Here is a 12,967-nt window from a genome sequence, read left to right as displayed (position 1 = left end):
GTAAATGGTTCAAATAGATGGTCAATTCAACCAAATAGGTAAGGCTTGTAATGTGGTTGCCAAAGAAATAAGATTACAGGCTCAAAAGGGGTTAACTAAGATATATAACAATTAGGTGGGTAAAAGCATATAACTGGTTCAACAAAGAAATGTCTAAATCACTTCCAAAACTGAACAACACTACTATTTCGCTTTGAAAACACATGGGGCAAGTTCTAGACGTCAAAAGCAATGCACAGAATAACACAAAACCTCACACACACATGGCACATAACACACTCAAGATTGGAATCATCAAGACACTCTAGTCAAAGCAGTTAAGCAAAGTTAAGATCATACAATTTAAGGTGCTTATGCACGAGTCAAAAACTGAGCCTAAGCATCACAAATAAAGTACTCACTATTCTCATGGCATAATAAAGTCAAGAGACATTGTCTTCAATTCAAACCATAGCACAAGGTTTCCTACTTCTAAAAATAAAAACTGACTACCCTCGGTTCAAACAAAACTCTTGGAAAAGAATCGCGGCACAAAGAAAAACCAAGAGGAAATTATTACACTAACTACAAAAGAAAATCTTTTTATCTTTTTCTTTCGAGTTTAATCCCTCAAGAAACCAGTCGAATGATATCCATCGTCGGGAAAAATCAAAAAAAATCAAATTTTTATGTTTTTTTTCAAAACGTTTCTATCTCTAACTACTAAAACAACAAAAACTAACACATATACATACAACATACAATTATCCCCCTACCCCACACTTTTATGTTGTGGCATGTCCCCATGACATAATATTACAAAGCATAAGATAAAGGAAACTTCCCTGAATATCTAGTCCGGGTCTGAATCAAAGTCGGGCTCCATTCCTCTCGCCCGAACTAGTGCACACATCCACACAGATAACTTTTTCTCAGCCTTCTTGGGGTACACCCCCACACTTATCTTTTTCAATCACTAGAGCCTTCTCCTTCAAACTGTTCACTTTCTACTCAACACTTGCAGTTTGCTTCTCCTTTCTCATCCCCGTTTCTACATTCATCTTGAAAGTCACTGTCTCATCGCCCACTTTAAGCATGTGTTTTCTATCATGTATGTCTAAGATTTCTCTACCCGTTGCTAAGAATGGTCTTCCTAAGATGAGAGGGACCTCCTTGTTCTCCTCCATATTCACCACTATAAAGTCTATAGGAAATACAAACTTATCTACCCGAACTAAGGCATCTTCCACTATTCCCTCGAGTATTAAAGTCGTTTGGTCTGCCAACTGCAAAGATATTGGCACTGGCCTTATCTCTCCAATCTCCTTCTCCATTTTCCTGTAAATAAACAAAGGCATTAGATTAATTGATGTGTCTGAATCACATAAAGATTTGTCAAAATTAATAGAGCATAAAGAGCAAGGTATAGTAAAACTCCTTGGATCTCCACACTTTTGTGGGAGTTTGTTTTGCAAGATTACGCTGCAATGCTCTGTGAGCTCGACTACTGAGGTCTCTTCTATCTTCCTCTTCTTTTTCAGGATCTCCTTCAAGAATTTGGCATAAGCTGGCATTTGTGAAAGCACTTCTGTGAATGACAAATTTACATTAACCTGTTTCAGCATATCCAGAAATCTCTCAAATTGCTTGTCCAACTTTTCTCTATAAAGCTTTTGGGGAAAAGGTAAAGCAGGCATGTTCTTGCTCTCTTCAGATTCATCCCTTCTTGAATTATCTTCCCTCTTCTTTTTCTCAGTTCCCTTCTTGCCTTTCTTCTTCTTATCAACTTCATTTTTCAGTTGCTCCCCACTTTCTTTTTCAGGTATCACATCTTTTTGGACTTGGGTGGGCTCTTTCAACACTTGCCCACTTCTCAGAGTTACAACATTCACTGTTTCTTTGGGGTTTCTTTCAATATCAACTGGCAGAGTACCTGAGAATCTTTCAGATAATATTGTTGCAATCTGTCCCACTTGTCTCTCCAGATTTTGAAGACCATTACCCAATTCTTTGATAGCTTCCTGTGAACATCTAACCTCTCATCTGTCTTGATAATGAAGGCCTTCATTAGATCCTCTAGACCAGGCTGAATAGGTTGTTGAGGTGGAAATTGTTGCCTCTGTTGATTTTGGTAGATTGGCGCCCCTTGTCCCTAGGGTCTAGGATTATTCTATTTCCATGCATTTGTTGTACCTCCAGGTGAACTCCATGAAAAATTGTGGTGTCTTTGACCCATTGCATTAAAGTTGTAAGTCCCCACAGTATTCACTTCCTCAGTTGAGGCCTGTCACTCATGAGTAGGGTGTACTCTTCCACATATATCACAAGCTTTGTGAGTTTCACTCTGTATTGAAGCTAAGGTTGGCTTCCTTATCTCATTGTCCACAGCATCGAGTTGTACCTGCATAGATGTGTTAGCATCAACTTGGTGAATACCAGTCGCTCTTCTTCTTTTAGCACTCTTAGAGGGCCACTGATTTGCATATTCAGACAATTCATCAAGAATAGTGAATATCTCCTATGGTGTCGTCTTCATCAACGGGCCTCCAACTATATTACTCAAAACACACACTTAAATATGCTCCTTAGTCTAGTATATTATAATATCGTATCCACAGAGATTGGAGTTAAATAGTATTATCGTAGTTTGTAGCTTAGATTGCTATCCAAGATAATCAACAGTTGAGAATTATCTGATTTAAAACAAAAATTAACTAATAATCTAAAGCTAATTGACTAATGACACTCGAAAAAAGTAAACAAGGAAGATATCAAGGGGAGAAAATAGGGATTGATTGGATAGGTGTACGATAAAGGTTTAGGATTTAACTCTAGTTAATTCACTTCTAATGTTCAAGTGAGTCTCTCGAATTCACTCAATTATTAGTTCAAACGTTTAGTAGAAACTCCGCTCTCGATTAAGTCTCAACCTCACAATATGAACCAATTTAAGCTCGGTGAAGATATGCACGACTTCGTAGTGGATTGGTCTTTAGGATAACCTCTTTCGATTATCCTCCTAAATAGGTTTAACCAACAATTCAACTAGCCTTTTTCGATTACTAAAAGGAATTAATGAATTCAACCAACAAGATAATGCAAGGATATTACAAGTTATGCCTCTCTCGATTACATGAACATGTAAATATAGGTGCAACAATTAAAACATCTAAAACGATTCAATACTCAAAAACTAGAGTTATAATCCGAAGACAAATATCAATACACCAAATCCATCAAACCCTAAAGGGAACTACTCCATAGATATGGAGCAATTCATCACAAATATGTTTAAATTAAAGAAAAACATAAAACGATCCAAACTCTTATCTTGAGTGAGGATTGAATGATGAATTCCTTATACTCTTGCTTCTTTACAAGTGCAAAACACACACTAAAATATGCTCGCTAGTCGAATATAGTATAATATAATATCGTATACACAGGGATTGGAGTTAAACAGTATTATCGTAGTTTGTAGCTAGATTGATATCCAAGATAATCAACAGTTTAGAATTATGTGATTAAAAACTAAAATTAACTAAGAATCTAAAGCTAATTGACGAATGACAATCGAAACAAAAGTAAGCAAAGAAGATATCAATGGGAGAAAATAGGGATTGATTGGATAGGTGCAAGAAACATGTCTCGTATTTAACTCTAGTTAATTCACTTCTAATGTTCAAGTGAGTCTCTCGAATTCACTCAATTATTAGTTCAAACATTTAGTAGAAACTCCTCTCTCGATTAATTCTCAACCTCACAATGTGAACCAATTTAAGCTCGGTGAAGATATGCAAGATTTCGTAGTGGATTGGTCTTTAGGAGAACCTCTCTCGATTATCCTCCTAACTAGGTCTAAACCATAATTCAACAAGCCTCTTTCGATTACTAAGAAGAATTAAGTAATTCAACCAACAAGATAATGCAAAGATATCACAAGTATGCCTCTCTCGATTACATGAACATGTGAATATAGATGCAAGAATTAAAACACTCAAAACGATTCAATGCATAAAAACTAGAGTTAATATCCATAAACAAATATCAATACACCAAATCCATCAATCCCTAAAAAGAACTACTCCATAAATATGGAGTAATTCATCACAAATATACAGAAAAACATAAAACGATCCAAACTCTTGTCTTAAGTGAGGATTGAATGATGAATCCCTTGTGCTTTCGCTTCTCCACCTTCTCTCTAGCCTCCTTAGGTCTTAGAGGTGTCAAAAGTCCCAAAATATGGTTTTTCCATGTATTTATTCCAAGTAGGGTCGGGCCTAGACGAATATATCTTCTCCCGCACGAAATAGGAAAATACTCTGTAAATATTGCACAGGCGCACCGCATGGGGCAACGCGCCATGCGGGGCATTAGTGAGAAAGTCCAGAGAGTTAAAATCTATTAGGTAGCCGGAAAATGTACAGGCGTGGCACGCCACGCACCGCGCCATGCACCACGGGTGTGTTGTTTTCTCAGAGTACGGATTTTGCTTGACTTTTTGATATCTAGATGTGGTTTTCGACCCCCGAACGCGATCCCGGCTTTATCCCTTGGGATTTTACTCCGACTTCAAAGCTCCAAATCATTCGAATTAACTCCATAACATTTACATATCTCGGAATTCTCCTACAAGGCATAGAATACACAATTAGTGTAAAATACTAGCGATTAAAGCTCAAACTCAATTAAAGTGCAGAAATTTAGAGTGCGATAAGCGACTAAAACTCGAGATTATAGCCTACCATCAACACCCCACACTTAAACCATTGCTCGTCCTTGAGCAATCAAACTACACTTTATAAAGACACGTGCGTTTTAAACAACTCCCATAACTCATCATACCAAGAGTATTTAAAATAGATTAAGCACAATAGTGTAACATATTCACCTCACGATTTGACTCAAAAGTACCATGCATTATTTATATCCCGCTCACTTACTCTATCAAAGAGGTCAAGCATTACCTTTTCTTTGTGAATCAAGTGCCCTTACACAACAATGGAGAGTAGTTCCACACACAATACATATTAAGAACAATTAGGAACTCAATATAGAAAGAATTCACTCACTCTCAGAAACAACATTCATATGCCACAAAAGATGCACCATAGGCTTGCCCGTAGTGTACTACTCAACTAATCGAGCTCATTCAGTCAAGGATCAAGTAGGACTTTAATAGGTTGTAATGTAGGCTGCGGGACGGGTAGGATACTTTTAGATATAAGAGTGACTAAACCTCCCTAAGCATTTTAATACATATAATTTAACACTCAAAACCCCACACTTATGTCAAACCATACTCCACCTTCACCTCAATATGCATTAACTCCCTATTGCTTTAAGCACAATTACATCAAGAGTTACCACTATCATGGAATATTTTGCACAGTCATACAATGCACCTTTCTTTCATACAAAAAAACCATACTCCATGGAATTTTTTTTCATTTTTCAATTCAAGTGGCTCTTACTTTTTCAATACAATGCACCTTTCCCCTTATTTCATTAGTTCCACTCAAAAGCCAAACCAACCACCCCACACTTCAACTTTTACAAAGTTCATAATAAATTTAAGTGCTCACGAGGGGTAAAAGGTTCAAATATATGGTCAATTCAAAACAAATAGGTAAGGCTTGTAATGTGGTTCAACAAAGAAATGCCTAAATTACTTCCAAGACTGAACAACACTACTATTTTACTTTGCAAACAAACGGGACAAGTTCTAGACATCAAATGCAATGAAAAGAATAACACAAAACCTCACACACACATGGCACATAACTCACTCAAGATTAGATTATCAAGACACTCTAGTCAAAGAAGTTTAAGCAAAGTTAAGGTCATACAATTTAAGGTACTTATGCATGAGTCAAAAACTAAGACTAAGCGTCACAACTAAAGTATAAACTATTCTCAAGGTATAATAGAGTTAAGAGAAATTGTATTCAAATTCAACTCATAGCACAAGGTTTCCTACTATTCTACAAAATAAAAACTAACTACACCCGGTTCAAATAAAAATCTAGGAAAAGAACCGCGACACAAAGAAAAACCAGGGGGAATTATTACACTGTGTAACAAAATAAAATATTTTTGTCCTTTCCTTTCGACTTTAATCCCTCAAGAAACCCGTCAAATGATATCCATCATCGGGAAAAGTCAAAAATTTTAAATTTTTATGGTTTTCCAAAAACAAAATTCTAACTACTAAAACAACAAAACTAAACTACTAACACAGATACATACAACATACAACTTTCCCCACTCCACACTTTAAATTGTGGCATGTCCCCATGACATACAATTAAAAAGCATAAGGTGAAGGAAACTTCCCTGAAGTTTTAGTCGGGGTCTGAGTCAAAGTCGGGCTCCATTCCACGCACCCGAACCAATGCACACATCCATGTAGATAGCTTCTTCTCAGCCTTCTTGAGGTACACGCCACAATTATCTTTTCCACTCAATGCAGCCTTTCCTTTCGAGCTCTTCAGTTTCCACTTAACACTTGCAAGTGGCTTCTCCTTTTTCACCCCCGTCTCTACATTCATCTCGAACGTTACAGTCTCTTCACCCACTCTAAGTATGAGTCTTCTCTAGTGTATGTCTAAGATTGCTTTGCCCATTGCTAAAATTGGTCTTCCTAAGATGAGAGGGGCCTCCTTATTCCCCTCCATATTCACTACTATAAAGTCTACAGGAAATACAAACTTATCTACCTGCACTAAAACATCTTCCATTATCCCCTCGGGTATCAGAGTTGTTTGGTCAGCCAGCAGCAAAGATATTGGTACCGACCTTATCTCTCCAATCTCACTCTCCAGCTTCCTGTAAATAGACAGAGGTATTAGATTAATTGAGGCACCATAATCACATAAAGACTTATCAAAATTAAGAGTGCCTAACGAGCAAGGTATAGTAAAACTCCCTGGATATCCACACTTTTGTGGGAGTTTGTTTTGCAAGATTGCATTGCAATACTCTGTGAGCTTGACTACTGATGTTTCTTCTATCTTTCTCTTCTTTGTCAGGATTTCCTTCAAACATTTTGCATAAATTAGCATTTGGGAGAGCATCTCTATGAATGGAAAATTTACATTAACTTGTTTCAGCATATCCAGAAATCTCTCAAATTGCTTGTCGAGCTTCTCTCTATAAAGCTTTTGGGGAAAAGGCAAAGCAGACATGCACTTGCTCTCTTCAGATTCATCCCTTCTTGAATTCTCCTCCTTCTTCTTTTTCTCGGTTTCCTTCTTGACTGTCTTCTTCTTATCAACTTCAATTTTCACCTTCTCCCCACATTCCTTTTTAGAACTCACATCGTTTTGGATTGGAGTGGGATCTTTCAACACTTGCCCGTTTCTCAAGGTCACAGTATTCACCGTCTCCTTGGGGTTTCTTTCAGTATCATCTGGGAGAGTACTTGGGATTCTCTCAGATTATATGGTGTCAATTTGGCCCACTTGCTTCTCCAAGTTTTGCAAACCAGTGTCACATTCTTTGATAGCTGAACCATGAGCATCTAATCTCTCATCTGTCTTGACAATGAAGGACTTCATTAAATCTTCAAGCGGCTAAGTGGAATGTTGAGGTTGAAGCTGATGCCTTTGCTGATTTTGGAAGCCTGGAACTCCTTGTACCTGGACTCTTTAGTTGTTTTGTTGCCATGCATTTGCAGTACCCTCAGGTAAACTTCATGAAAAACCGAGGTGCTTCTGACCCATTGCATTGAAGTTATAATTCCCCACAACATTTACTTCCTCGGTTGAGTGCTGACACTCATGAGTAGGGTGTCCTCTTCCATATATGTCACACACTACATAGGGCTCACTGTGTATTGAGGCTAAGGTCAGCTTCCTTATTTCCTTAGCCATGGCATCAAGTTGTACCCGCACAGATGTGTTAGCATCAACTTGGTGAACACCAGTTGATCTTCTTCTTTCAGCAATTTTAGATTGCCACTGATTTGCATCCTCAGATAACTCATCTAGAATTGTGACTATCTCCTCTGGAGTCTTTTTCATCAACGGGCCTCCATCTGCATTGCTTAATGTTCTGCGTGAGGCTGGTGTCAGTCCATCCCAAAAATCCTGGAGTTGCATCCAGAGTTCAATTCTGCTATGTTGACACTTTCATATTATCTCCTTAAACCTCTCCCAAGATTCAAACACAGTTCCAGTCTCGTTCTGGCAAAAGTTATGGATTTCTCTTGTAAACTTGCCCGTCTTAGCTGATGAGAAATATTTGTCACGAAATTTTCTGGTCATCTCATCCCATGTTCTAATCGATCCATTAGGCAAGCTTCAAAACCAGTGCTTTGCCCTTAAGTAAACTGCATCTTGTGACACACCATTGTATTGAAAGGTGTTCATAATCTCCTCGAAGACACAACAATTTTGAAGCGTTTAGAGAAACCACTACTTTAACTCAAAATTGTTAGCTGCAACTGGAGATGGTCTCACACTTGATAAGCCTAAGTTGTAGACCGGTCTAGCATAATCGCCAAGTGATCTCCCAGTACCGGGATCTATATTTCCAAATTGGTCTGCATCCAAAGGTTGATTCTGAATAATTCTCTGAGCCCTCTCCTCTTCATAGACAAGTTGTGCATTTCGAAGAGTTGTCTCCTCAACATCTCGTGCAACTTTTTCTGTTTGCTGAGATGCCCATCTTGCAGCCAAATCAACATTATCCTCATCTCCCTCCATAACTTCCTTAGTTGAGGATTGCCCAACCTTCTCTGTATTCTCGGGGAGATTTCTTTCCTTCCTCAATTGTCGTAGTTATTTCTCGATTTTTGGTTCGTATGGGAGCACTTCCTTCCCAGAGGATCGAGTCATGCACCAATCTAACTTGTAGCCTGTGCACAACCATGAAAATCTTGAATTAACACCACAAACTATTTCAAACATTATTAATTGCCAATCCCCGGCAACAGCGCTAAATTTGACGAGCGCAAAACACACACTAAAATATGCTCGCTAGTCAAATATAGTATAATATAATATCGTATCCACAGGGATTAGAGTTAAACAGTATTATCGTAGTTTGTAGCTAGATTTCTATCCAAGATAATCAACAGTTTAGAATTATGTGACTAAAAATAAAAATTAAGAATCTAAAGCTAATTGACGATTGACAATCGAAAAAAAGTAAGTAAAGAAGATATCAATGGGAGAAAATAAGGATTGATTGGATAGATGCAAGATAAATGTCTGGGATTTAACTCTAGTTAATTCACTTTTAATGTTCAAGTGAGTCTCTCGAATTCACTCAATTATTAGTTCAAACATTTAGTGGAAACTCTTCTCTCGATTAAGTCTCAACCTCACAATGTGAACCAATTTAAGCTTGGTGAAGATATGCAAGATTTAGTGGTGGAATGGTCTTTAGGAGAACCTCTCTCGATTATCCTCCTAACTAATTAAACTAGCCTCTTTCAATTACTAAAAAGAATTAATGTATTCAACCAACAAGATAATTCAAAGATATCACAAGTATGCCTCTCTTGATTACATGAACATGTGAATACAGATGCAACAATTAAAACACCCAAAATGATTCAATGTATAAAAACTAGAGTTCATATCCATAAACAAATATCAATACATCAAATCCATCAATCCCTAAAAAAAACTACTCCACAGATATGGAGTAATTCATCACAAATATAAAGAAAAACATAAAACAATCCAAACTCTTGTCTTTAGTGAGGATTGAATGATGAATCCCTTGTGCTTTCGCTTCTCCACCTTCTCTCTAGCCTCCTCAGGTCTTAGATGTGTCAAAAGTCGCAAAATTACCTTTTCCATGTATTTATACCAAGTAGGGTCGGGCCGAGACGAAAATACCTTCTCCCACGAGAAATAGGAAAATACTCTGTAATAATTGCACAGGCGTGCCGCATTGGGCGACGTGCTATGCGGGGCATTAGTGGAGAAATTCATAGAGTTAAAATCTGTCAGGCAGCCGGAAAATGTACAGTCGCGGCGCGCCACACGCCGCGGGTGTGTTGTTTTCTTAGAGTCCGTATTTTTCTTGACTTTTGGATATCCATATGTGGTTTTCGACCCCCGAACGCGATCCCGCCTTTATCTCTTGGGCTTTTACTCAGACTTCAAAGCTCCATATCACTCAAATTAACTCTGTAACATTTACATAGTTTGGAATTCTCCTACAAGACATAGAATACATAATTAGTGCAAAACACTAGCGATTAAAGCTCAGACTCAATTAAAGTGCAGAAATATGGAGTGCGATAGGCGATTAAAACTCGAGATTATAGCCTACCATTACTTATCCCTTCCTCCTTAGCCTCCTTAGGTCTTAGATATGTCAAAAGTCCAGGAAATAATATTTTTTCATGTATTTATACCAAGTAGGGTCGGGCCCAAACGAAAATACCTTTTCCTATGCGAAATAGGACCATTGCTCTGTATAATTTGCACAGGCGCACCGCATGGGTAGCCGCGCCATACGGGGCATTAGTGGAGAAATCCAGAGAGTTGATTTCTGACAGTCAGTGGGAAAATACATAGGCGCGGCGTGCCACGCGGCGCCCCACATGACGTGGGTGTAATATTTTCTCAGAGTACGGATTTTTCTTGACTCTTTGATATCCAGACGTGGTTTTCGATCCCCGAACGTGATCCCGGCTTTATCCCTTGGGATTTTACTCAGACTTCAAATCTACAAATCATTGGAATTCAATATGTAACATCTACGTAGCTCAGAATCCTCCTACAAGGCATAAAATACACATTCAGGGCAAAACACTAGCGATCAAAGCTCAAACTCAATTAAAGTGCAGTAAATTAGAGTGCAATAAGCGACTAAAATACGAGATTATAGCCTACCATCAAGAAGAGGACCAAGTTCCACAGATGCGGCCCAGAGACCGCAGATGCGAAAGTCCTGCTGGGTCGAACCTTCATTTAAGTCAGGACTCAAACATTTTGGGTTCATTTATTGCATTTCTTGGGCAATTTTTGGAGCTCTTAGAGAGGGGTTTTCACTAGCTATTTGAGGTAATTAATTTCTATCTAATGTAAGTTAAAAATATAGATTATCGATAGTTTTTAACATGTAAATTTGTGGAAATTATGGTTTTAGATGAAAAACCTAGGTTTTGTTAAAAATGGAATTTAACCACGAAAATGATTATGGAATGGGATGGAAATTATATATTTGAGTTCGAAAGGTTATGGGTAATGATTTGTTTCAAATATTTCCGGAATCCGGGCACGTGGGCTCGGGGGATGAATTTTAGAAATCTTCGAATTTGGGTTGGGTAATTAATCTAATAGTTAAATCATGAACTCTAAAACATATATTGATTAATTTATACGACGTTTGTCTAGTTTCGGATATTTCGGCACCCAGTTGAGGATTTAAAGCATATTTGTGGATCGGAATTGAGCTTGAGAACGACGTAAGTCTCTTGCCTAACTTTGTAAGAGGGAACTCCTCCCTTAGGTGTATTTGTTGTGAATTACTTGTGTGGGGAGCTACGTATGCACTAGGTGACGAGAGTCCGTGCATAGCTAAATTCCATGTGATGTCAGGTTATTATTAGATTTATATCATGCTTTGTTTGTATTGTTATGTTGATGTTGCATATTAATTGTCTTAAATAGAGCTGAGATTAAGGATTTTAAGATTTAAGGTATCCATTTAGATTTATTATGTTTGGGAAAAATTGAAGGATTTTATAATAACTCTGATAAATCCATGTTCACTCGCGTCGCAAGTATTTCCATGAGCGAGGTAAATTTCCTCTACTCTAATGGGATCGGGTCGTTTGCCTTGGCAAGTTAATAGATGCATCTATGGTTCTTGTCGTTCGACCCTTGGCAGTGCACACGGTATATTTTCTGGATCGGGTCGTACGACCTCGGCATAAATCGTGCGTGATAATACTCGGAACCCAATTATATTTGATATTACTTTTTGGCTTGAGCTGTTATAATTACTTAATGACAGAAATTGACTTGGAATTTATTATAAGTGGACGAATTATTATTCATTGCTTGATACTGAATTGTATTTGTTATTTATATGATCCATTCTTATTAAGAACTTCTATATTTTATTGTTGGCCTATAGTAAGTGTCGATGTCGACCCCTCGTCACTGCTTCTTCGAGGTTAGACTAGATACTTAATGGGTACGTGTTGTTTATGTACTCACACTACACTTCTGCACTAATCGTACAGGTTCTGAGGCAGGTGCATCTGGTAGTTATCCCGGAGCACACCCCTGATACTTCGAGACTTCGTGGTGAGCTGCTTTCCGAGTTCATCTTGCAGCACATGTAGTCTCTCTTTCGTTTTTATTTTCTATCTACTCCATTCGGATAGTAGTTTAGTATTTTGTATATTTTACTAGTAGCTCATACACTTGTGACACCAGGTCTTGGAATTTCTCTAGTAGACAATTGATGATTTTGAGTATTTACTTCACCACATTTGTTCTTATAATTGTTTACGCTTCATTTTACTAAATTTCTCACGTCTTACTTATTTAATAATTAAAAATATACTATTTCTAAAATGTTAAAAGAATAAGCACATGGTTAGTTCACCGTTAGCTTGCCTAGCAGCAATGTTGGGCCCCATCACGGCCCATAGAGAATTTGGGTCGTGACATATTAGATATTAATGAACCGTTTGGTAAAACGTTAATGGCTTGGGAGGTAATTTATGTCAAGTACCACCAGTAGTTCAAAAATTGACAAAAATAGATATTGTAAAAGCTAGCTTACCAAAGTTATACTTCTAGCCTCAAATGAAAAAAACTCAATTAACAAGAAATATAAAGTAAGAACAGATCCAGTATTCAGTGTTTTCTTGCTTCGTGTCGGAAACGAATAAGAGCATCCAATAAAAGATAATTTGGTTCTTCCTGAATACTTGGTTATTAATCCCAATGGTAATAGTAGTGCATTTAATAAGAGAAATATTTCCATCACTAGATTAAAACGTAAT

The 12,967-nt window shown here is 37.6% G+C and overlaps 1 protein-coding gene across 1 annotated transcript; it reads right to left on the bottom strand.

Moving 5' to 3' along the window:
* Positions 1-6,578: 6,578 nt before the first annotated feature.
* On the bottom strand, positions 6,579-7,541 carry LOC138894533 (uncharacterized). Its single transcript, XM_070179235.1, has 3 exons — positions 7,469-7,541; positions 6,925-7,393; positions 6,579-6,810 (listed from the first exon to the last, which is right to left on the bottom strand). The coding sequence occupies exons 1-3, from the start codon at positions 7,539-7,541 to the stop codon at positions 6,579-6,581; spliced, it is 774 nt and encodes a 257-aa protein (XP_070035336.1).
* Positions 7,542-12,967: the final 5,426 nt, after the last annotated feature.

The sequence above is a fragment of the Nicotiana tomentosiformis genome, chromosome 6 (assembly GCF_000390325.3).
Source record: "Nicotiana tomentosiformis chromosome 6, ASM39032v3, whole genome shotgun sequence".
In the NCBI taxonomy this organism is placed as follows: domain Eukaryota; kingdom Viridiplantae; phylum Streptophyta; class Magnoliopsida; order Solanales; family Solanaceae; genus Nicotiana; species Nicotiana tomentosiformis.
Note: the sequence above shows the minus strand (reverse complement) of the source record. Positions and strands in the feature narration are given on the sequence as shown.